This window comes from Rhea americana, unplaced genomic scaffold, assembly GCF_003343005.1.
Source record: "Rhea americana isolate MKP2758 unplaced genomic scaffold, rheAme1 scaffold_43, whole genome shotgun sequence".
Taxonomy (NCBI): domain Eukaryota; kingdom Metazoa; phylum Chordata; class Aves; order Rheiformes; family Rheidae; genus Rhea; species Rhea americana.
This window is the reverse complement of record NW_028186568.1, coordinates 3,909,263-3,933,956: the sequence shown is the minus strand read 5'-3', so window position 1 is coordinate 3,933,956 and position 24,694 is coordinate 3,909,263. Positions and strand designations below refer to the sequence as shown.

The 24,694-nt window shown below is 44.7% G+C and overlaps 2 protein-coding genes across 2 annotated transcripts in view; one reads left to right on the top strand and one right to left on the bottom strand.

Annotated features, from left to right (window-relative positions):
* The window catches only part of FAM120B (family with sequence similarity 120 member B), a 235,724-nt gene that overhangs the window by 108,392 nt on the left and 102,638 nt on the right, over window positions 1-24,694 (top strand). The window lies entirely within an intron of this gene.
* Window positions 17,891-23,896, bottom strand: PSMB1 (proteasome 20S subunit beta 1). Its single transcript, XM_085315509.1, has 6 exons — window positions 23,735-23,896; window positions 22,596-22,703; window positions 21,105-21,186; window positions 20,497-20,626; window positions 18,841-18,947; window positions 17,891-18,167 (listed from the first exon to the last, which is right to left on the bottom strand). The coding sequence occupies exons 1-6, from the start codon at window positions 23,833-23,835 to the stop codon at window positions 17,982-17,984; spliced, it is 714 nt and encodes a 237-aa protein (XP_085171635.1). The 5' UTR covers window positions 23,836-23,896; the 3' UTR covers window positions 17,891-17,981.

Genomic DNA, 24,694 nt, shown 5'->3' with positions numbered 1-24,694 from the left:
CATATTTCTGGAAAATGCCTAGAACATTGAGCACTCTAATGCCAATCTAAACTCACATACTGAGCATYCAGATATTCCAGAGACAGGAGTTGTACAACTGTCTCATGAGCAGACAACCAGTGCCCTGCTTGTCACTGCAGAGCCACCTGTTTAGGTACAGCACTTGCACCCCCTATGTATTTACACCAGGAGCTCATTAACAACTTAGTGCTGGGCTGCAAAGCACCTTTTTTTTCAGGAATGTCCTCTATTATGCTGCCAGCAATCTGGTGGCTATCAACACCTTGCTGATAAACTGGAAATCTTCACCTTCTTCCATCCTCACCTCTCAAACGACCCATGAAAGAGGCTTGGAGATCAAAGAAATCCTCCTCCATCCTTATCCTCCTGACAGAGACTGATGGGATTTAGCACCCATGTGGGAATATGAGCATTGGTAACTAGGGAGTAGTAGGGGTGGAAAATGGGGGTTGGGGATTAAGATAGCCCAAAAGATGAATTACCTGGGGAGGAGGTGCATACTGAATTGTGGTCTCCACAGCAAGTGTGTGAAGACAGAAGAGAAATGACTTCCTCTGCCCCAAACAGAGATCAAGCTGCGTTTGCATTCAAAGAGGTTGGATTTTGCACATATCTCATTTCTTCATTCACTTTCTTTTAACTTGAAATCCTTGCTAATTAACTGTTCTGCAAATTCAGCTCATGCACATCATATATCTGAAGGCCATACTTATTTCTCCACTGTTGACTGCATGTTTCTTACCCTCATGTTTTGCTGTCCAAAGCCAAATAACAAACATAAAGGAATCAGATGAGAGAACTGGGGGATTCTGTGAGATTACGTAAAGATCCTGCAATTCCAATACTTTCAAAGTAAAGATACATTTGCTAGAGATAACTAAGGCAAACATCAAATAGGACTTGACCATTATTTATCCTATTGTTTCAACAACTTCAGGCTTTATCTTGAATTCATGTTAGTAAACTAAGCAACCCAGGGGCTTTTCACAGCACCTTARGCAGACTAAACTGGAGCTGAAGAATAATCTGCGATGAAACAGCTGCTATCCAGATAACAGAGAACTTCAGACTGCAGATGTGCATGGCACTGGGAGAGAAAATGTGCTCGGAAAAGTCGTACATTGGAGTTTTGTGTATTTTCTTCAGATCTGAGAAACAAAACAGTAACGCTCTGTCTGTTGCTGTCATTCCCTACTTCACCAGTAAGGTAGTTTTCTTTCTTTCTTTCTTTTTTTTTTTTCTTTTTTCTCCCCATGATAAGTATTTTGACATAGACCACTGTCAGTCATGCCCTGAGAATGATGAGGCCATCGATGAGCAGAATTTTTTTAGGTGTTTTAGAAGTTTAAATATTCTGAATGTCAAAATATGTAGCAGTTGAATTAGCATAGAGATTTGAATCCCTGTGATTTTAATGTATTTGTTTCAAAAGCAAGTTAGTTTTTAATCACWGAGTATACTGAGTTTCAAAGGACAAATAAAAAATACAATAAAACAATAATATACTTAGGAGTCCAATAAAGCTCTTTCTAGCTTGGTATCCAGCAAATGTGGTCAATGGCGATGTATAAGAATAAGGTGAGCAAACAGGGACAATTCTCTTTGTATATCCTCTTTGTATCTGGCAGTCTGTGGTTTGGGGACTTTGAGCTAGAAAGTTTAGTCATATCTGTATTTTGAATTATGTTTATGGACTTTTTTTCTCTAAATTTGTGTCTTTTTTCCTTAGTCCATCCAAATATGTGGTATTCACAACATCCTTCTGCAGTAAGTATCATAACTGTTGGATGGTTTCATTTGAAGCCTGTTAATATTTGTGTTGTGAGAAACGGTGAGTAACTGTTCCCTCTTCGCCTCTCTGTATCAGTCAGAATGTGACATATCATGTTCTACCTTTCCTTGGKTATGGTCCTGGTCTTGAGTCCTCCTCCACTTGCTCAGACAGGTGCCTCTGAGTATGTTCTTTCTCTTCTGTGTATCCTTTGTTTTTCTGGTGTATCCCTTCTGCAATGGCAATGCAAACTAGAATGAGTACTGCACCTTGGTCTGCAGCAGCACAGCTTGGTCTTATGAGCCACCCGCTCAGCCTTCTACCCTGCCTGAGACTGCATGCGGCAGAGCAGGAGGCAAAGCCATCAGCAGGTCCTCTGTCACCCACACGAGAGCCTGGAAAGGATCCCTCCTSCTGCCTGGGCTGGACTGCTCAGTGAGGTGTCCTTGGGCATTTTTGATCTGGAGCTGGTCTGCAGTGAAAAGCTGGTGTTTGGTAAACYGGGCCCAAGTTTACAGTGTGCTGGCTACTGCCTGTTGGATTGCTTTCAGGATCCTATGCAGACTCATTGAAGAGAAGTGGCCTTCAAGTGGAGGCCTGTGGGTATCTAGAGGCCATAGATAACTCATGAGAAGTCTACAAAAGGCRATTTAGAAAAGTGTGCCATCAGTAGTCTTCAGTTCAGTATCCAGCACTGGTACCCTCACTGGAAGGCTGTTGGGACCTGCATACGGAGAAGGATGGAAAGCTGCTGTTGTGTAATCAGCAGTGAGAGAAACATTTTCACCAGGGAATTGAAAGCACCTGAGCAAGTGACTAAGAGGCTCATGCTCTCCTGAGTGCACAGTATTTCACTTGACTTCCCCATGGCTCAGGGAGTAAGCGTGGAGCAATCACTGTGCTGTGCCTTCGTCCTTCGGCACATGCTAAACTCACTTCACCTGTGAGCAGGTCCCTAGTAGTCAGCGGTTCACAAAACTGCCATCCTGAGCTGGCCAGTAGCTTGTCTCAGCCACTAATGCRCAAGTGCCCAGACTTCTAAAATATTTTCGTTTCAGGAAAAGGAGGGCAGGGCCAAACTTTGTATAACTGTGTGCCATATGGCCAGCTTTCCAGGGAAGCCAGCGCGCCTTGCCTGAGGCAGAGCGCAAACATCTCTTATGAGCCTCCTGGTAGAAGTGCAGCTTTGAAAGACTGTAAGTCCCCRGATGTGTAGCTCTGTGTCAGCTGCATGGCTGGATGCTGCATGCTGCAAACTGCAACAGTCCCAGCCCAAACACCTGCATCRGAATTGGCAGCAGGCTGCACCATACGTTTGGCTGTGGGTCCTTGTCCCACAAGCCCACCACGCTGCTACATGGCTGATATTTATTCCTTACCCGAGAGCCTTTGTGAAGTGATGAAGTTCTAGCTGTTGGGACTGTGTTAGAAGAAGGTAGGTGCTCACAGGCCCCYTCCCGAGAACAGCAGCCGCAGCGAGACGGGGGTGCACCCGTTCTCTGTGAATGACCCCTCGTGTTCAGTGGAGAGCGAGCTGTGCCGGTTTTCACTGCAGAAATGTGAGTGAGAGCACACAGCGTTTATGTTCCCAGCCCAGCTTGTTGGGTTTTATGGTTCCCATCCCCAACAGAGGACGATGCTTCTGTAGCTGTTATAGTCCATGGGAAGCTGGCGTTTGACAATACATACCCAACACTTCTGCTTTGCTTTTCTGTTTTGGTACTTATTTTACTGATAAAGTTAGGAGTTTCCATTTTAGCTCTTTTTTTTTAACTGCCCTCTCCCCTCCTCCACACTTTATTCTTCTTTTGGCATGGGGCTCTCACTTACCAGCTGTTCACGATTCCTTCACCCCTTCTGTTTTTCAGTATCCCACTACCATGTCATACATTCAGAGGATATTTTCTTTCTTACAGGAAGCCCCTGCTTCCTGTGCCCATCAAGAATATTTAGYAAAAGTACTCTTCTCTGCCTTTCTACTTTGCAGGAAAGTTATTGAATTTGTCCTTATCACATAATTCAGATTGGCTGATCTGTCATCTGCCTGAGTCTGATTTCTTGTCTGTTTATAGGGCTTAAGACTTCTGATATTCTTCTCTCTTTGATGGTTGAGCTCACCCACAAAGTTGAATACTCAATAATTATTTTTCAACAAAAAGCTCACTCATCAACCTATAAATCTGTTTTTTTCTTCCCTGTCTTTTCCATTTTGTTTTGTGTAACTTTTTGTTGTTGTTGTTGGATGAAACTTGACAAAAAAATGCATTCCCACATATCAAAGAATGGTGCCCAAAAGAGGCAAATTGAAATTATACTGTAAAGCAACCAGTTGCACGTTCTTAAAGATACAGCAGTGTTGTTGGCTGAAGAGAAAATAGCTATTACTTGGGACCTGAGGCCAGATAGGTGAGGCAGACTATGGGAACTTCCTCTGTTGCCAACTGGAGAAGAGGCTGCCGAGTGCCTCTCAGTTATGTACTGTTTTCATTTCTAATTGAGTTATTTGTTCACTTGTTAAAGAACTCATCTGTTAGGGCAGTGACTCTCAAAGACAATAATTGTGGCTGCATGCAGCCACCAGGGAATTCATTGAAGCCACAAGACACAAGTTTGCTCTGATTGCTCAGTTCTGTTTTGACTTAAGCTGTCAAAACTGTGACCACTGTGAATTTACTGTGACAGCACATGTCACAGCTGTTTGTTTGAGAGTTTGTCACTGGTTAGTCCCTTCTCTCTTTTAGGCAGTTGGAACAGGAGTTCCCAAGTTGCAGTCTAAGAGGCAATAGTCTACAGGGCCATATTAACATTATAGCATTTGCAGTGCCTTTCTACTGTTTTGATTAAAAGTGCTTTGGAAAGGAGTGTGATAGACTACAGGCAGCACCAAGGTGTTTTGAAGCTGCAGAAAAAATGGGATTATCAAATTGCCAGGTCACATTTGCTCTCAGAGGGCATCTCTGCCAAACTCAACTCAGGTGCTCTCATGCATCCTGTTGACCATGCTGCTGGTCCTTGGCTTGTGTCTTACAGATCCATTCTTTGTGAAGCAACTTCACAGGCATCAAAGAAACACAGAAAACTGTTTTTCTAAGGAAYCATCCATGTTAGACTTTTTGTACCCAAAGTAACTCCAAAGATTCCTGATTAAAGAACCTCTCCCAGCAAGACTGATTCAAAACAATCCCCTCAGAAAAGATCCTATTGATGAGATGCCTTTTCTTTCATTGCTGGTAGACAAGGACAAAATTAAACATACCAAACATGCTTGGTCTCCAAAGTGGAAGTTGCAAAATGKCATGCAAAAGTTGCACATACATCCATTACTTTTACTACCTTCCTTTCATGTCTGTTCCTTTGGTCCATAGCCAACTTTTGTAGGAGCCATTACAGAGGGAGCATCAAGAACAGATTTCTGTGGTAGGAAGTAAAGGACAAAATCTCCCGTGTTTTGTTGCACATTTTACTATACTATTCCTTTACCACAGAACTTCTTTTTGTTATGATGATACTGTTCCTCATGGCAGACAGTTTTCTCTCCTTTAAATGACCAACTTCAAATTATTCTTTTTGTTAATATTTATCAAAATATCATCAAAACCATGAGAGCTCTATAGATGTGTGTTGCTTGTATGGCTTAGAATAGCACTTGCACATGGTTGAAGGCTTGCAAAGGATGACCAAAAGGAGAGAAAGAAACTTCAGTGCTTTGGTTTTAAGGAAAAATATTGACTGTGGACAAACATTAATAATATTCCATCAGTGAAGCTCAGATAAAGCAGAGGCTAAGGCTGGCTTATGAATTACTTTAAGAAGAGGGTTTGATCTTGCTGGCCTCTTTTGAGCCCTTTCAGTCTCCAGAGAGGAGTGAGACAGACTGGGTATGTATGCATAGTTGGCGCAGGACGTGAGCAGAGAGGCTGGATAAGCTGTATGGGCACAGACCAGCTTTGCAGCATGTGAGCAATGTGGCTGTTGCTGCTCGAAGCTTCTTCCTCGTGAGCACTGGGGAGTCTGCTGTGGCACATGGAGGGAATGCATCAGCGTATGTGGCTGCCTGGCAGAGGTTACAGTGCTGACCATCTGCAGATCCCAGCAAATGTATGAAACTCTCACATCCTGCCTGAGCAAAGCCCCTGGGAAAAAGAGGTGATCTGTCTACAACAGATGCCTTGGTTTGTTGGGGACAGAGGAATGTGCTGCTAGCTCCAGGCTGCTGTGCCTGACCCAGGCTGCTGACAGAGCTGCTGCCTCTGATTTCTCGTGTGAGCAAAATGTATGGTTGTAGTAAGTCCTACAAAGTAAGAGTGAAAAGAAGTAGAAAGCAATATGCAACAAAAACCCAGGCAGAAAGTTTGTATATAGGGTAGGAGCCTCTAGTGGGTGATGGATGTTGTACATTAGACTGTTGGCAAGCRGAGGACTTGGGTGTTGGGTGTCTAACACCCAGTCGTTGGGGTTCAGGGACACCACTCAGAACAGCRTTGAGGAGTTTGTGTTTCTCTAAGGCACAGTGAAAACGTTTAGCTGAATCACAGTTGGGCAATCTGAGAGGTGGGGAGAAATGAGGAAAGAGGGAGAAACTGTGCCTTTCCTTGGCAGGTAGAGGCTGAGTTTAAGAGGTCTGAGAAGCTGCGTGTAGCCAGCTGGGATTCAGAGTCCAGCCCCTTCCCAAGGGCAGGGAAGCCAGTCCTTCCTTCTCCCTCACTTCTCAAACAGAACAAAACCAGGGCTTTACTCTTCTTAAGGGTCGGTCTGGTGCATTCACTGAGGCAGCAGACCCACTTGTTCTGGGCCTKTAGATTAGGCAAAGGAAACCTGGGAGCTTCTAAGTTTAGGCAGCAGCTAAGCATGACTTTTTTTTTTTCAGTTGCTATTTTTGGTTTTCTGTTTGGGTGCCTCTTTTTTCCTAAGCGGAAACCTTTCACTCCCCTCTTCCACTTCACATGCACATCCTGCCCTCCTCCCACCTGCCCTCGGACTTTTTAATAAAATGAAGCCGGGCTYGGAATAACCACATGATATTCCCCAAAATGCCATTTAGGCCCAGTGTCGTATATGGCAAGTCACTCCCAAGGGTGAGAMGTGGATCTGTTCGGTGGGATGCTGTGAGCTGGTATTTGATGGGTGAATTGATCCGTGAGCACAAAGCCACAATATCAAAATGCGAATCTTTGATTAAACAAGTTCACCTTTAGTCAGAAAAACTCCTGTTTCCAGCAATGAAGGCAGCTTACACACTGTGAAACTGTCACCATATTGAACAAAACCCAAAATCTAGAGGTTTCTTCTTTCTGAATAAAGCTAGGCTCGAAAACATGTCTAGCCACCAGCAATATAAAGGTGTTAGAAGAGCAGCGTGGGGATGCGTATAAAGGGAGCTCTTAAACGGTGCAATGTTTCAGAGTACAAAAACGTTCTGTTTTGGAAAGGATGAAGGTGTCTGAAGTTAWAATCCCAAGTGTGCTCGGGCGAGCCCGAGGTTTGCGGCCGGCCTGCCCTTTGGTGCAAGGCAGGGTGTCCCCGGCTGGACCTCAGGGCCTGCGTGTCCGAAGCGGCGCTCAGGTTTTTCTTGCTCCCGCAGCACGYCCGATATCGCCCGCGTCGGGTCCAAGGAGAGCTGCGGGGATTTGCCATCCRCGCCGTCGTTCCTCCCTCCTCTGTCCTTGCCCTCCGGCTCCTTATCGRTGCCCCCTGCTACCTTCCCCCTGCTCCATCTGACTCAACAAGACGCTCTGAATTTTCCATATCTACTTCTTTTTCCCGCTCCCCCCTCCTCCTTTTTCCCCTCTTTTGTCTTCTGGTAACAGCGTTTGGCATTTCCCGGACAACCCGTCCTCCATAAGGCCTTGGTGTTTGAATGCTAGAACGGCTTGAACGTTGCCTGCTGAGACTGAAGAAGAACTTGAGTGAAAATAATCCTCTCTTTTGTTCCGCTTGGGTTGCTTTTTGTTTGCCTGACAGATGTTCGGCCCCCGTGCGTGCGCGCAGAGCGGCTCCTCCGCCGAGCCGCCGGGCCCTGTGATCCGTCAGCTTATCGATTCCCGCGTATCCGGGCTGCTCGTCGCCGGCCCGTGCAGATGCGAGGGCCCCGGGGCCCGAGCCCCTCGACAAAGCCGAGCCTTCGCCCCCTCCTTCCCCCCMAAAAACCTGCTCGGCTTTCCCCGGGGGGCTGCGTCTGGCGTGTCGCCRCCCGCTGCGCTGCGGGCGCGTGAGTTAACGGCACGGCGAAGGCTGAAGGCGTAAAGGTCTCGGAGCTTCGCGCTGTACCTGCGTGTTATTTCGAGCTCACGTCTCGGGCGCCCGGCTGACGGCTGCCAGGACCGACGCCGCAGCGAGGGAAAGCCTTGTAACCCGCAGCACTTCTCCCTGCCCGGCTCCTCCCCGGCGGCGTTTCTCTCTGCTCCTCTGAGTACCATTGACCCGTCCAGTGACACAGTCGCGACGTGCGAGACGGCTCGTCTCTTACCGTAACTGCTTGCAACCCGCTTACGGTGCTTTCCTTCCGCTGGCATTTCTTGTTTCGGATTGCTCTTCCCCCCCCGAGCGGCGGCACAAGGAGTCTGCCCCCGGGAAGGGGTGAAGGTGCGCTGTGAGCCGCGCTGGGGACGCGGCTCAGGCTCGCTTTCCTGCGGAGGGCAGCTCGCCTGCCCTTCCCGGACGTGTGTCTGCAGGGCTCTGAGCTGCCGCTGGACCCAGCGCTCTGGACGAGCTGGGGAAAACCCGGCGTTCGCCGTGCCGCGCTCGCCTGCTTCCCTTGGGCAAGCCCAGGCTRCCCAGGAAGCAGCTGCTGGTTGCCACCCTTCCTAGATACCTGTAACAGGTAACTGGTGCCTAACGTACACGTTCAGGGGGCACACGCGCGCTCCGGGTACGGAGGGGCATCCTGGCGTAAGGATCGTACTGCGCCCGGCCCTACTCGCTCCGCTGCCCCGTTCCCGAGCGGCAGAGGCGAGGAGCGTTTCTGTGCGGCTCCGGGGTGCGCTTCTTCCACCTCGCCAAGCCCTCAGCCCGCTTGCCACCTACAGCAAGCCCCCAAGATCCGTGCCTGCGGGCCAGCCTCTGGTCCGCTCTGTGTCGTCTTCCCCTGCCTTATCTCGTCTCTGAAGTGTGTAGGTGTCCGCGCCCCCGGGGCGGTGATGGCGCTGTGGCAAGGAGAGGGGCTTCCTCTGATTTCCCTGATGCTGTCAGGCACTGAATTGTCATCTAATACTACAGYAGTTCAGCGCCAGTTTATTGAAAACTTAGCTAGCTATGTGCTAATGGCCTGTTGCTTGACAGGATATTTTACCCTGTAGAAACAAATGCAGACACGTYTACAGTGCTATAGAGTTCATCTGTTCCCTTCCTGAAGGTGTCAGGGACGCAAGGGTTGGGCTGACTCTGTTCTGGCTTGTTAGAGCAAAACTCCCGTTGACAGGTAATAGTCTTATTTTCCTGAGCGATCACCCGAGCTGGCAGCGGCACCTCCAGTGGCATGAACAGATTTGTACGGAGGAGAACAGCAGGCAGAGGTTGAAACTGAGCCCGCAGCCTGAGGTGCCCAGTGTTGCAGCTCCAGAGCCTCGGGGCTGCGGGAGCTGAGACATGGTGCCTCAGCGCATGCTTCCCCTGACATCTCACCGGGCCTCTGGCTGTAGTTGATGGTGTAGGAGGTGATGGCAAAGGAAATGCCAAGGTGTAACACTACCTTGAATAACCTCTGGCAGTAGGGTASGAGCAGAAACTTGGATGGCATATGCAGGTCAGAGCAGATGTTCTTGCAAGCTGCCTCTTCCTGAACTTCTCCMGGTATGAAAGTATCAGAACGGCTCTTCCGCGCTTTTGCGGGCAAGGTGAACACRTGCTGCTCGCAGAACCAAGCCTCTGCGGTATCAGTAGCCAGCAACTTTCATTCATCTCTTCAGTAGTTTAGAATCCTCCTTGACATATAGATTTAAAAATGAGCAAAAGAGGCTCATCTGGAAAGGAGAGGAGCTATGTAAACAGGTCTCTGGTTTGACAAGTGGGGCCTTGCTGAGCCTGCTGGACCTTGTACTTGACCTCCCCTCTGGTGTGAACCGCTTGATGCACACTGTGCAAAGGGAATTTCATCCTTGGACTGTCACCCAAATGCTGCGAGCTACTTGGAGGTTGGGTAAATTTAAGATACTGGGTTTAACCTGCCAAGAGCAAGCGGTTTGGGATGAAGCATTCATGGGGTTACCTGCAGCAAGCTGTGGGGATGCCCGGACTCAGTCCAAGCCAGGAAGGACAGCAGATGATGCCTGAACCAGTCCCAACAGAAGGATGAAAAGGAGAGAAAATTCCCAAATCCAAATCTATTGATCCTCTAAAGTTGCAATGCAGGGGGGATGATAGATATTTTCTCTGGCTTTCAGGCAGGAGATGTGTTGTAGGTTTGTTCGTGTGAGTACAGCCCTGTGTAGCAGGAGGTACCTGTCAGAAGAAATAACGCACTGTGTGGTGACAGTGAATTTGTTCACGCCTGTTTTACAAAGGCCATTTCTAACTCTCTGGAGGCACCATGAGACCACATRTGGGTTTTTATATAAAGCAGTTTTATGCTGTAGACAGTGCCTGAAACCTAAGGTGTACCCATGCTGAGTGTCAGAAAAAGAAATTGGTATTTGAATTAATTCCTTTGACTTGTTTTGTTTCTGCCTTTTCTCTCATATCCCCTCTCCTTGCACTGTACAGCCTCTGGGTGATGTTGTTTGCAGGGCGGCTCGGTGGCTGTGTGCGAGCTATTCTGTGGCTTTTCTTTTACAGCAGTCCTTTGAAATTCTTCCTCTTCTGGAAGGGGGATGTGAGCTCAGCTGCGTCACTGTTGTGGTGGTCTGTCAAACCATCTAATTGGGGTGTTTCATTAAAACTTACAGTAGACACTCCCAAGGCAGCAATCCTGTAGTCCAAMACTGTAGCTAGCTCCATGCTGGCTGACCAGGTGCCTACACGTGCCTTGGGTACACACAGGCAACAAGACCCTGCTTGCCCACATGCTCACCCCTCTGCTTCCAAGAGGAAGGTTGAACGTATCCAAACATCTCTTACTTCACTTTCTCCCTAGTGAGACTAACTGGAGCAATGCAGTTAAAATAAACAAATAGGTAGGTTTTAATCCCTATTTTGGAGTCAGGAGTCCTTCTGGGATGGGATCTCACACTAGACACACAAGAACAAACTATCCCCAGGCCACTGTTGAATATCCTGGCCTGGATTTTTTTTTTTTTTTTTTTTTTTTTTTTTTTTTTTTTTTTGTAGCATGGGTGAGGAAGAAGTGCTACAAGAAAAGAGCAGAACTGTTTCATTTAATAGAAACTAAATTCTTGCATTTTGGCTTTCTTGCCATCCAAAAAATAAATCGCTACCTGTGCAGAGCAAAATACTAGTTAAATCACTGCAAACACGTTCTCTTACGAGAAGTCTAACTTTTCATTTTCAGCCAAGTGCTGCAAGAGGCCATTCCTTCACTTATTCCAGGACTCTGATTCACTGTCCTTGGCTCATTTTAGCTGTAGTGATAACTTCTAGCACCACAGTTAAACTGGGAGCATGAATTAGACCTCAGATCTCCATGTCTGAGCACRAAGCGAAACTGTGGGCAATTTACTTGCCAACCTTGGGCTTAAACTAAATATGGAGTTTAAACTAAACTACTGGAAACCTCTCTTAAATGTTTGTGCAGGAGGTTTTTATTGTTTGAATTAGGCATGCAAATGCCTGCGTATAGATGCTGCTTTAGTTGCTGTGATTTCTGTGCTGCTCAGAGAATAGTGTCTTGGYTTTCTGGGGCTTAGCTAAGTTTAGTAAGTAGTTTCCTTTTGACAGAGAAAGGTCTTAACAGAGGTGGAGGGTACTATAGCCTCTGACTTCAAAAGCTGTACAGCCAAACAAAATATATTTGATAATTTAGATATAACAAACCACTCTGAGTCAATAGCCTGTCTGTTCAAAGCCATAAGCCCAAAGGTTCTGCACTGAGGGTCTGGAGAAATGAGGAGGGGAAAACAGGTCCTCGCACCTGGGGAGACGCTTTCAGCTGTGACACGAGTAAGTGCTCAGRCTGAACCGAGACTGCTGGTCAGGACACACCGGCTGCCCAGGTGACGTCTCCTGAGAGTTAAGGGGCACAGGTGAGCTACATCATGCACCAGCCGAACAAATGCTAGTTACCTTGAGTCACGTTTCACACTGGGCTTTTATGTAAGCTTGCGTGAATGCTGTCCAGCATCACTTCAAATGCAGTGGTTAGCTTGAGGATAGCAAGGTTTTCCTATCCATATCCTCACACACTGCTCCTGAGGTTGGAGTTGTATGAGAAAAATCTAAGTGTTGCCATTGAAATCTTCTTGTTTGGTTGCACTTTTTGAAGAGCAGCTTAATGTAAAAGCCCCACTAAATACCAGCTGAAAACATTTTGCATCACCCTTTAAAATGTTTTTACTTCAAATTTTGTGAGTTCAGGGTGAGTGCATCTCTTGGCTTTTGTGAAAGGCCATAAAAAGCCAGACCTTGTGGTTTATTTTAAATCGGAGAATGAAAACACASCATGCAGCTCTTCCAAAAACAAATTATCTTTCATTTTTAAAAATGCCATCTAATTCTCATTAATCGAGCCATCCCCTCTGCTAATAAGATGGAGGCGGGGAATGGAATGTCATTTCAGCTCAGGCAGCTGTTGAGAATGTCAACCAGTTTCAAAACTCTTGGCAAAAGGTGTATAAAAAAAAAAAAAATGTTCTAATGAGATTGACTTGTCTGCAACTAGCAAACAAATACCAGCCGCACCAAAACGTCTGTTTGCCATGAGACTTAATGGAGATCGTGTTAACCATTCTGCATTCAAGGGTACACGTCAAGAGAAGTTCAGATCAAATATAAGGCAGTGACACTGGTATGCAGCTTTTGCTGAAATGGTTACTTCTGTAAAAACTCAGGGAAATCCATTCCTCTTCCCCCCCACCACCACCAGACCTTTTAACTTTCTCCTATCCTGGTGCAGGAGGTTCTTCTTTGCAAAGGCCGTGTAAGAAGACTGCAATGGAAATGGGATAATGAACGTGGGCTCGTGGTAGGGGACTCACTCCCAAGCCACTCCAAAGCACCACGGCATCCCCACCTTCCCGGTGGCCTGGGAAATTGCGGACAACAAGACAAGTGGCAGCCAGGTGAGACTTCCCAGGCCTGAAATACAAGAGCGCAGTGAGCAGAGAATGATAAGTGGATTGATCATCTACCACTCCTGACTGCTGAGCTCGTTGAGGTTGGGGTGGGGGAGGTTGTTTTTAGTTTTCTGGGTTTTTTTAAAAAATAAAGCCTGATTAAACAGAACATCAATCCAGATGAATTGTTAGGCTAGGCCACCTTAGKGGGCCAGATACTGTAGATGTCAACTACCCACACCTGTAGCACTGTGGGCTAGCAGTGCTTAGCCTGCGTAGCCCACAGGCACTTCTATGGCTGGAGAAGGTTAAGCAGCGGAAATATCTACATTTCCAAGGAGTCAGCGCTTGGGTAAGCCAAAAGCTCTTTATCTCAGTAGTGAAGCATCTATAACATTGCAGTAAAACTTCCCATCTTCCACATTTTGTTTTTCTTCCTCAGCCAAAAGGGAAATACAAATCCTGGTTTTAACCTCTCTTTTACATGTCTTTGATCTAGAATGCTGAGCACTGGTTCARCTTACTGTTGGTACCATCATTATTCTCTGGTTGGTGCTCCTTTGTGTCCTGTGCCAAGCAATGTAATTATTGTAGGCTACAGTGAGGTTGAGCTGCTTGACAGAGTCCATCCCTACCCCCAGCCTGATCCTCTGAGAAGAACAGTGAAGTCAAACTTTGCCAGCAACTGTTAGGAAAAGGGCCAAAAACAGTCTAACAGGAAAGATACTGAGGATTTTTTGTTTGTTTTTCTGTTAAACCATGTTTTTGTAATTATGAATACTTTGTTGAAGTTGCTTAGAAAAGGAAGTGCACATAAAATGGTTCATACACTTAAACTAACTACATATAACAGTGGAAAGAGTAGAGCAGTCTCACCCTGCTGCCCTCATGCAGACAAAACCCCTACTCAGGAGGACTTTGGCTTGAGAAGGCAGTTCTGGATACAAATCTTAGTTAACTTAGGCCCCATGTGTCATATTGCCTTGAAGTTTACAATTGCCCCAAATGGCCTAAAAGCAAAGGACATTTGCACTAGACAAAAGCAAAAACTGAAAGGAAAAGGAAGAGGAATTTGAAAGTTGTCACCTCCAAAACCCCTTTTACTTTAAAGTTGGTTCCTCACTCAGCATTAGGAATCCTAAACAAGAAAGCAATTAATTTCTGCTTCTAAAACTATTTTCTGCTATGTGACTATTTTATTTTCCTCAGATTCTTGTGAATGCTTCTTTAATCATTCCCTTTTTGTGCCTGCCACTTCTCCCCAAGCTTCAGGTTTGTAAAACCTTGAACTCCTAAATTAAGATCATTTGCAACGCCTTTCTCTTGGTATCCAATACTGAAAGAAAAATTTTTGTAAATACGGAGAATTACAACTTTAATGTGAAGGAGTGCRTTACAGCAGGATCATTTCAAACTGCTATACTTCAAATAGTATTTTAATTCCCCTATAGCTACTTTCCCTAGTAAATTTCAAGAAAACAGAAGCAACCCAATCCTGTCTCCCACCTCACTGAGGCATATAGTGTTACAGGCTTGTCTTGCTGTAAAAAGGAAATATGTCATACTGAAGTGAGAGAGAGAGCTCAGTACTGGGTTTATAAAACCAACATTTTTATGGTTCAGCCTTAAGAAAATCTTGTTCTTAGTTAAAGCAAAATCAAACTCATTTTGATACGTACTTACAAGGATGATACAGTGAATCTGATTTTTAGAAGCATATTTGCAGAATATAAGCACTGCCAAGCACTGCCACTTCGCATGATATCAACACCCACCACCACCCTGTACACAAAATGCATTTGCCATGTGAACTATACTGCTGAAAACATGTGCCTAAAATAAAGCAAGGTCTACTTTATTACAAACCTAGTCTCTAAGGCTGATTCTGACCTTGTACAGTCCCTTCTATAAGCGCCAGTATGCTGTATGAGCTCAAAATAAGCCTCCCATCTCCTCAATAAACAGTCCCGCAAAGCATGTTATAGTGGGAAACTGGTAAAGTATGTATGACTATTTTTACCCACATAGTGTGTAACTATGCTGAAACCTGTGATAGCAACTAACTATTGCCATCTCACGGTGGCCTTTAGTATTGCTCCGGATGAAGGTGAGCGAGCTGTTACAGCAGCAYGCACTTGCTCTAGTTGCACCTTGTAACCTGCAAGTACTTGAACACGGTGGCCAACAAGAGCAAGCAAATTTGCAGTACACTGTTAAAATACATGTTTGTAACTTGTTTAATATAAGAAAGGAGTTTTGCAAGATAAGCACTTTCCCTCTCCCTCCTTTTTCTTACATAAAATTATATTAAAAATATCTAATYCCTGACCAAATAGAGCTATCAAACCCAGATCTTTGCTTCTAGCAAGCATRAGTGATATTATTATATTTGCTTTACCTAGTTATTTCTCTATATTGTAGCAATCTAGACAGATCTGTATCTCTAGATATTGTTCAGAGTGCTCATAAAAAATAATACACATTGCAGACATGCTATGAGATGAGTACTGGCATGATTCATATACAGGAACTACAGGCAAAGAATTAAGTAGAGCTGCAGAAAGTCAAATTATTCCTATCTTCCAGCCCTAGGTGGGTGGATTAAGTAACATTTGACATCTGCGACTTCTGAATGAGTTTTAATACTAATGAGCAAGCAAATTCTGGCTGAGCAGCCTGTAAACATTTTTCTACTTGCTAGCAAGTAAGAGGATGTACTCTGCAAGCAAACTAAGGACTGAAAAGGATACAAAAYGGCCATCTCATTCCAGAAGTGCTCCAACATGATAGCCTCAATACACAGTAGCTGAAAAATTTGTATTCCCAYTAGCTGCTGCAGTATCTATCTCCTYRGAGCTCAATAATGAGAGCTAAAAACACTCTAATCATCTTGTATTTCTTCTGAAAAAAACTTACAGACACAGCCCGGGACACTTGAACCTAAAACAAATCTGAACAAGCATTTATTTTGGATATAAACTTTACCCTTAAATAGGCATCTGAACTTTTTTTTTCAATCGAATCCCTGCAACTCTTCCACACTGTTCTTATCTTTTAAGAACACTAAATCCATTCAGGTACAAATTAGACAGTTCCCCTTTCCTGTTGCCCTTCCTTGATCAATATTTAGACCATGCATATTATAAACAGGCCCATCCTAAAGCTAGGCACAGCAGCTTGTTACTATCCACTGTTCTTTTTTTCTCYCTGTGAACTTTAACACTACTGTTTCACTAGTATTCACTAACTTTGCACAAAGCTATAATGATCTACTGTGAAAACACTTGAACACTTCAATATAAACTTGGTATCAAATATAGCCAAGCTTAAGGTGCTTTAACTGAATTTTACAGCAGTACTAGAATATGCATTTAACATGGTATGGCTCATTTGCATTTCAGTTAGACACAAGTTTTCAGTTCTTGGAATTACTCTGTTCTGTTCAGTCTGCTGAGTAAGGAACAACATGCAGTTACCCAGTCATTTATACAACTAACCTTGCCCATTTAAGGTGACTTCTGAAAATACGTTAAATATTCCTGTAAGTTCCTGCCTGAAATTTCTGACTTGTGCAATCCGGTGACTTCAGCCCGTGTTACTCAGACTGGGATGCTCTGTTCCTTCCTTACCACCCATCCAGTTATCTACAGATGGTATGTCTGCTCTTTACATGGGCCAACAGCGGCACCCAGTGGTCAATCAAATTCACACTCACTGGCTTTCCTAGACACATCTAAACTTGTTTTAGATGCAGCAGCTGTGTGACTATTGAGGTTCAAGAAGTTACCTATAACTTAAATTGCCTGAAGTTACCATCACTGGTGGAGACCAGTCAGAGCTAGGAAAGATGCATAGCACCTGAAAGGCAGTCAGCTACCTCTAAGCAGGAGACCAGGATTATTGCAGGGTCAGACACACAAGAAAAATTGTTCTTACAAAGAAGCAGCATGTCACAAGCAGAAATGCTTTTGATGTCCGTTTCTAAATCCCTACAGACTGAAAAGACATCTGAGCAAGAGAAGCTTATTTTGCCCTTAATTATGCAGCCTGGCTTTTCTGAAGGTCCTAGCCATTTCTGAAGGTCAAGCCAATTTCCAGTGGTGCAATACACCACGAGACAGTTTGACAGTCTTGCACTTTCCCAAGAAACTGGAGCAGTAGTAAGTCCAAAATAGACCCACAGACATTAACAGGCATTCAAGGAACCTCTGTAGTCTTTTTTTTTAAATCAGTAGCCAGAAAAAGAGTAACACGTTAAGATTTCAGTGTTAACCAAATAAGAAACACATAGAGGTAAGCTCAGAGTCCAGATTGAACTCATAGATTCATAGAATGGTAAGGTTGGAAGGGACCTCTGGAGATCATCTAGTCCAACCCTCAGCACAGCCCATACGGGGATTGAACCCATGACCTTGGCATTAGCAGCACCATGCACTAACCAAGCTAAACCTGCCCCCGAACTCCTTTAGATTCCTTCTAGCACTCCGCCCTCCTACAGAGAGGGATTGYGTTTTCTGCAGCTATTATAAGTGTGAACCTTGCATCTCAGGTGATTCAGATTTACAGTCTCTAAATAAGGGCAGGRAGGTCAATGCAAAGACAACATGTCAGAAAGATGCAGCAGAGAAGAGGGAAAAACAAGCTATAAAGTGCAGAGAAAGCAACAGAAATACAACAAAAGCTTTTCCAAGGTGGACTCGAAAGAATTARCACAAAAGTTTGTCAAATTATTTTTAGTAAGTTTACACTTCCAAGTTGTAGCACAAGGTATTTTGAACAGGAGACTAAGCAGACATTGAAATTAGATTGATTAAAGSAAGATGAACTGAACTCTTTACTTTTAATACTTAGTATCATCCTTACCAGAGCCTGCCTCATTTTCTAAAGAAACACTACAGTTTGTAACAAAAATAGAAAACATTCAGCACTACAGTAATCAAACTTCTGGAAAAAATTTAATAAGACATGTCTTCACAATACAGGTAGTTTTTATACATTGTAGATTACACATTTGTAAGTGAACTGAGTTAGTCTTTCCGTAATTGGATAGTTTCCTCTTTAATTCCATCTTTTGTGACAATGCAAATCTTAAGCGCATCACCAGTGTACACATCTCTCTCAGCAGCTGAAATAAAGACATCTTTAACTAGCTGCAAAGCCTTCTCCAGGGTCAGAGGTACATGTTCCACATTTTGCATGTTCTTGAAGCCGATCTAATAAAAGATGAAAATTCATTTTAAAGAAATCATGTTTCATCTAACATGAAAGTTACTAGCTACACAGTTGCTTTAGTCTCTGCATCAGAATGAACAAATTTAGACAACTTAAATAGATGAAACAGTTGATCTGTTTTAGAACCCCAGATTTGGCAAAAGTATTCCTGCTGTAATGGCATACAGTTTACAGGTGCATAACCAGAACTTTAATACTGATATTCTTACTAAAATTAACTGGAGGCAGATCTAGTACAAAGCAAGTATAGCTCCCCGCTAATATTCAGCGYACAAAAGGCATTGCAACATTTAGATCTAAACTGATCTATTTCTTCAGAAGCTTCTCATTCACTTTTTAAACTCAAAAGGCTAACAGTATCAGAACTGCATACATGTAAAGAAATTCCACAATGTAAACATTTAATTTTATTTTAAACAGCCAATCCACTGTTTGTAGTGCACTAAAAACCCAAACAGATCCTAAGACAACACTTTCTGATTTCCCCTCAGAAGGTAGAGCAACTCAATTTGTTAATCTGTAGATTAATGATCTTATCTGCAATACATTAAACCTTCTCTCAAAAGAGATTACTGTAATATACCCTGAAAGTAAAGCAACAATAGTTTGATTGCCACAAATCTTTACTGTGGTCATTAAAMAAGAAAATTTTACCTGGTTATCAAGCAAGGGCTGCAACATGGCACTTGCTGATCCACCTGCTTTGAAAGAATCTCTCTGGTATGAGCCTACCGGATCAAAGCTATATACTGCTCCCTTCCCTTAAAGAAAAAAAGACACACACACAGTCACAATCCAGAAAGATTCACAATACTGATAAGGAATTACATCAGACACTATTTACCTCYATAAGCAGTCTTTGGAGTACCACACATCCCAACAAACCTTTACAAAATAATACCTCAGTACATTCAGACAGTGCTTTGTATAGAAGGTTCACTGTGGTTGTGGTTTGGCACTGTGTGTAGGTATGCATGTTACCTTCAAGATTTAAGCTAAAAATGTCTTTTAGAGCCTGATTATACAGTCCTTACTAYAGAAAAAGACTCTTGATGCAGAGTAACTACAGCAGGAGCAGAATGTGTTAGAGCACAGTGCTGCACAAACAGCTCTACTGGTTCTATGGCTGGCACAAATAAAGAGGCACTTTAGCCATTGTTATTTAATACTTGAGCTATCTCCAGAGAGCCTGCTTAAGTGCCTCTTCCTTGCCTTCTTAGAACCAGGGATCAAGCTCTGGGCTTTYACATACTTCCCTCTGGGGTCAGGGAAGGTTGTGCAAGTCTTCATAGCTCATGCAGGCATCAGAAAAGCAAGTGTGCTGTAACTCTGCAGCATCAGGGCTTCACAGGGAAATACTAGTCAAGGCACAGTGCCAGGTCAAGCTCGTTCTTTCCATTCAGACAGGCTGCACCCAATTAATAAACTGACCAGTACATTCGGCAGCACAGTACAGATCCCTGAGCAGCCCCAAAATGCTAGCACAGATCCAGAAAGTAACATTGAATCAGAGCTAATCAATTTTGCTGGACCTAAACTAAGACCATACAGGCAAGCCTGCACTCTGATTCTCATCACATGCTACAGCACCCTCATAATCTGAGGCATAACATTACGCAAGGCAGCCTAACCCCCCCTCCAGACTATATTACATGGACAGGTTAAACTGTGGGAAGTGACTGAAATTATCCAAACAAGACCAGTTCCGAGCTCCCACTGAAAGCCAAAGCAATCTTTTAGCAATTCAACCAAATCATTGGACAAGGGCTCAGTAGGCCTGGAAGAGCTGTACGTTAAGCTATAAYGTCCATGTAGAAGCTATTATTTTCAACAGAGGTTGGTTGACATTTAAAAATCTCTCTACAGAGGCTTGCCTGTAAAGGAGTCCTTCATATTTAATAATCTGTAGCACCCAAAGAAAAGCCTGAATAAAATATGTACAATTTTACTGCTAACATCTCCTTTAAAGAGACATTTGAGAATTCCAACAAAGCTATTATAAAGTTTTCTACTCTAGATAAAAATATGAAAGGTAGGTGACATTAACAGATTTCAACTGCAATCAAATAATTACAACATAGTTTTTAAGATTTCCAGACTCTTCAGAAATGGAAGATTTAGTGAAAACTAGGAGACAAGTCAGACGCATAATGTGTGTTTGATCTGCGCAAGTACCGTAATGTCTAAAGCTAATATTTAACAATAGGAATGTAAACTTCATTACTCCATCAGTACATCCGAAATGTAAAAGGATACTTGTTCACCTGTAGAAATTTAGCCTCTGTTTCTCCATGGTGTTTCAAGCCTTACCTTCTTCGTCGAGTCCACCRATTATGTTGTAAACATAATAAGGAAAGAAGCGCCGAGAATACAGAATCGTAGACAGCATTGCTGCGATAGCCCCAGTAGTCATGGTCTTGTTATTGGAATGCTTGTACATCTGCAAATGGTACATCACATCCAAGAAGAAAGTCACACACTAAGTTTTATGCTCAAAATAATCAGTATCATACTTGCCGTAATCTCACAATGAAGTAAGTTAATGCTATGCAGAATTATTAACTAGAATACATCTACAAGATTACTGAAAATATACCAGCATAAATGCAAGGTCTTCTTGAAAGCCAAAGTTACTCTTCGTAAAACTTCAGAGAAGTCTCAGATGCTGTCTGATTAACACTCAGTTAACATCATCCCCTCTAACTCTTCCATTTTTTTAATTTTTTAAACTTGTGATGTTACATTTAGTAACATTACAGCAATCTCCCCTGCTTGATGTTTCATTAGCCACAGAGCTATATTTATGATACAAGCACTTGAGAAAAAACGCAAAGTTGATGTTTAAATATATCACATTATTGGTCTCCTCAGACATAATTATATTATCAATTTCTAAATACATTCAAATACTTATCTACCTTTAATCTTGCTTCAATAATCTTAGTAAGCGTAAGGCAGTCACCATGGAAACCACTGCATCCAATGACTGTTTGCTCTGTCCTGTAAAAATATAAAGTTTCAATGTGATTTTAGATTTAGTATGAACTACGCCACTTCTTTTAAACATAGGATATTATTATGAAAACATCAAGTGTTTTTTTCAGTTTCTCTAGCACTATCAGAAACCATTTTCTAAAATGGAGTAACAAGTTCCTTCACTCAGAAAGGAACTGCAGCCTATAATCTTGGAAAGGCTTCATTAAGGCCAGAACTACACAGGTATCATTCTTCAGTATGCTCACTTCAGCAGTAAGGGTGACAGAAAAAAAAATAAATAAAATTTTTTCCATGCACTCCTAACCCCAGCTAATACCATTCAGTCTTGCCGAGGGACCTGTTCTGAGGTGTGCAGCCTACTGTGCAAGAGCACTCAACCCAGTTTTACTCCATCTGGCCAGAGGATGGCATTACTATTTTAAAATGGTAGTGTAAATGTAACATTTTGTGTGATTTTTCTGTATCAGGACAACAGATGTTATCTGGCTACAGAGACACAGTAGATTAGTTAGCTTTCATGAAATGTTTTGAGATTGGGCAAAGAGCTATATGAATGAACACTTGAATTTTAAACTGTAATAAAATTGTAAGTCTATAAATATTCACATACTATTCATAGGACTAAGACTTAGCAGTCATTTACAAACAATCTAAATTGAAATCTCAGTCTGTCACTAGCTATTCATCATGTGCAGCATACAGAGTGTACCAAAGTAATTTCCAAAGTAATTCAGCTTCAAAGAGTCAAAGATATAGTAAGGAGTTACCCAGCAGAAACATGAGTTCATATGAACTTGTGCCAACATCAAGAAGTTTATTAACATTGCTGGTAACAGCTACATTTTAAAGCAAGTAAACAATACGTTTTTCTAAACCAAGACAGTGCTACCTAGGCAAGATGAGCATAAGTAGTTCAATAATGGAACTACTGACAGATTCACCTCCTAAAATAAACAGCTCTTTGAAATGCTAGATGGTACTAAAGGGACAGAGTATAACTGGCATCTGAAAGTGGTGGGCACACTTGTGTACCAGCACAAGGTGTCCTGAGGAAGCAGAACTATTCACTACAGGAATGAGTTTTACTACAGTTAAGATGAAGTTTCCTATGATTATCCAGCCCAAAGGAAAAAAAAAAACAAAAAAAAACAAAACAAAAAAAAGCACTTAGCTAGCATTACAGATGAAGTTTGATACTGTACTAAAAAAGTTCTGTCATCAGCTAGATTCAGGAGTAGGCAACAAGAAATCCAGCCATATTTACAGTATCAAAAAAAGAGTTCCCTTAATTCCCAAATCAACTCTGTTACTCAGTATTCTTTTTTCTGAAAGTTCTGCTTAATGAAAGCACTAGTTCCTTTCAATACCAAAGATCTTTCATCAGTTTCAGTTCTTACAAGACTCAGACTTACAGTTTGTAGCATTTTGGACTGTCCCGGCAGTGAATTGCATAACCTTCACTCAGTCGTGTGTCAGAAGCAACAATAGAAAAGTCTTCTCCTGCAATTGCCAACACAGTCCTGAAAGAAGAGTATTTGTATAAACAGGATTCCTAGCATAGATGTTTTCTTAGGCAACAAAGAAACCAAAAAGATAGTAGTTTTCTATCCATGCTCAAATTTTGTCAAGCATCTTATTATATTCCTTGATATATTTTTCATTTTACTATTACATATTTATACACTTCACTGCATGCAAATCAATACTGGAGGGAAAGAGATAGTGACACGCTGAATAGAATATATGCTATTCTCTGCTTTGTCAATAGACTGGGTAAACTTGGTAATGGCTAGGTTTCTATCTAGCTACAAGAGCAACAAACAACAGATTAACAGTTTTAGACACCTTACAATGAGGAAAGACTCAGCCTCCCATAAGAATTTGGCTCTCCATGTAGAAAAAGCCCAGCCAAGTGTTAACAATTAAACTGTCACACTGAAACATCAACACTCATTTAGTCTGACATTATCATATATTATTTTTTCCTAAATAACTAGCTGTACGTGAGTTAAAGACTAAACAGCTACTCCTTAAGAAGCACTTAAGCATTATGAAAAAAAAAATAAATAGCGCCTTGGCCACAGCCTGACACCACCTGAGGGCAAGTGTCAGCAAAACATCACCTGTCTGGAACAGTTATGACCAGGTAGCTAGCAACACAGTTACAGATTTAAAAGCAGGTAATATGACCATCACACAGGTTTCCTAAACTGCTGTAAAGAAACAACCCTGTTGAGAAGGGAGACTGCTTACTTTGACTCGTAAAACTCAGAGARACAGAGTGTAACAACGGCCTCAGAGACCTGTCAGAAACTCGAGGAGGAGCAAGACCCCGCAGGACGCTCGGCCAGGAGGGGGGCTCCCCGCCTCTCCCTCGTCCTGCCTCTCTTCTCCGCCGAGAGGCGCTCGCAAGGGGAGAGAAACCCTCACACAGGGCCGGGGGGCGGCCAGAGAGAGACGAGCCCCGCCGCCACCCTCCTCCCCCTCCTCGGAGGCCCTGGCGAGAGGAGAGTGCCTCGGCCCGTCCCACCCCCAGCCTGCGCCTCCTCACCCTCCGTTGAAGGTGTAGGGTGAGAAGCGGTACTGCACAGGCGCGCCGAGCTGGTAGCCCAGCTCGGGCCTGGGATCCGCGYAGCAGGCGGCGGACAGCATCCCGGCGGCGGCTCGCTGCTGTCTCACGGCAAAATGGCGGCACCGGAGCCGGAAGTAGAGCGTCGCCGCTCGGCGCTAAGGACGCTCTGCGCGGGCAGGGCCGCGGCTGCGGAGCGCGGCCGCGCCGTGTGGCAGCCGGCAGAGCCTCCCCAGCCAGCCCCGGGCGCGGGCCGCTGCCGTGCCGCACGACGCGGCGGCTCCCATCTTCCTTTCCCGCCTCTCTTCCATCTCCCCCTCCATGCGGGCGAGCTGTGGGGTCCGCGGGACGCGCCCTTGCGCCTCTCCCCGCGTGGCTTCAGCCCTGCAGGAGCTTCCCCCAGCTCGGGGAGCCTCGTCCGCTGCGCTCGGTGGGGCCCCCAGCCGCGCGCGGCGCCTAGCGCCTTCGTTAGCTCTTGCGAGCTCAGGGCGCTGCGTCCTTTCTCGTCCCGCGGTGGCTGCGCTGGTTAAGRAGGGGCCCGCGCGGAGAAACCCTCCGACAAGCAGAAGCAACCGGGCGCACGCCACGCTCCCGAGATGGGGGCCGGGGTGCGGTGCCGGCGGGGAAGGAGCGGCAGCGGGGCAGGCGGGCCCGGGAAGCAGCGGGGCAGGTGGCGAGGCGCCACGGGGCCGCGCGGTGCCCGAGCAGGAGCGGGGCGTCCCCCGAGCGGGAGCGGCGCGGAGGCCCGCTGCCCGCGGGGGCCGGGCGAGGGCACCGGCACCGGAGCCGTGCAGGCTGCGCGGCGCCCGGGAACGGGCTCTCCAGGGGCGCTGCCCCGGCCTGAAGCCGGAGCCAGGCGCGGGACGCCCGAGGCGCCACGGCCCCATCCCGCAGACGCGCCCGGGGGCTGAAGGACCCGCGGGGGGGGGGGGCGGAGCGCGG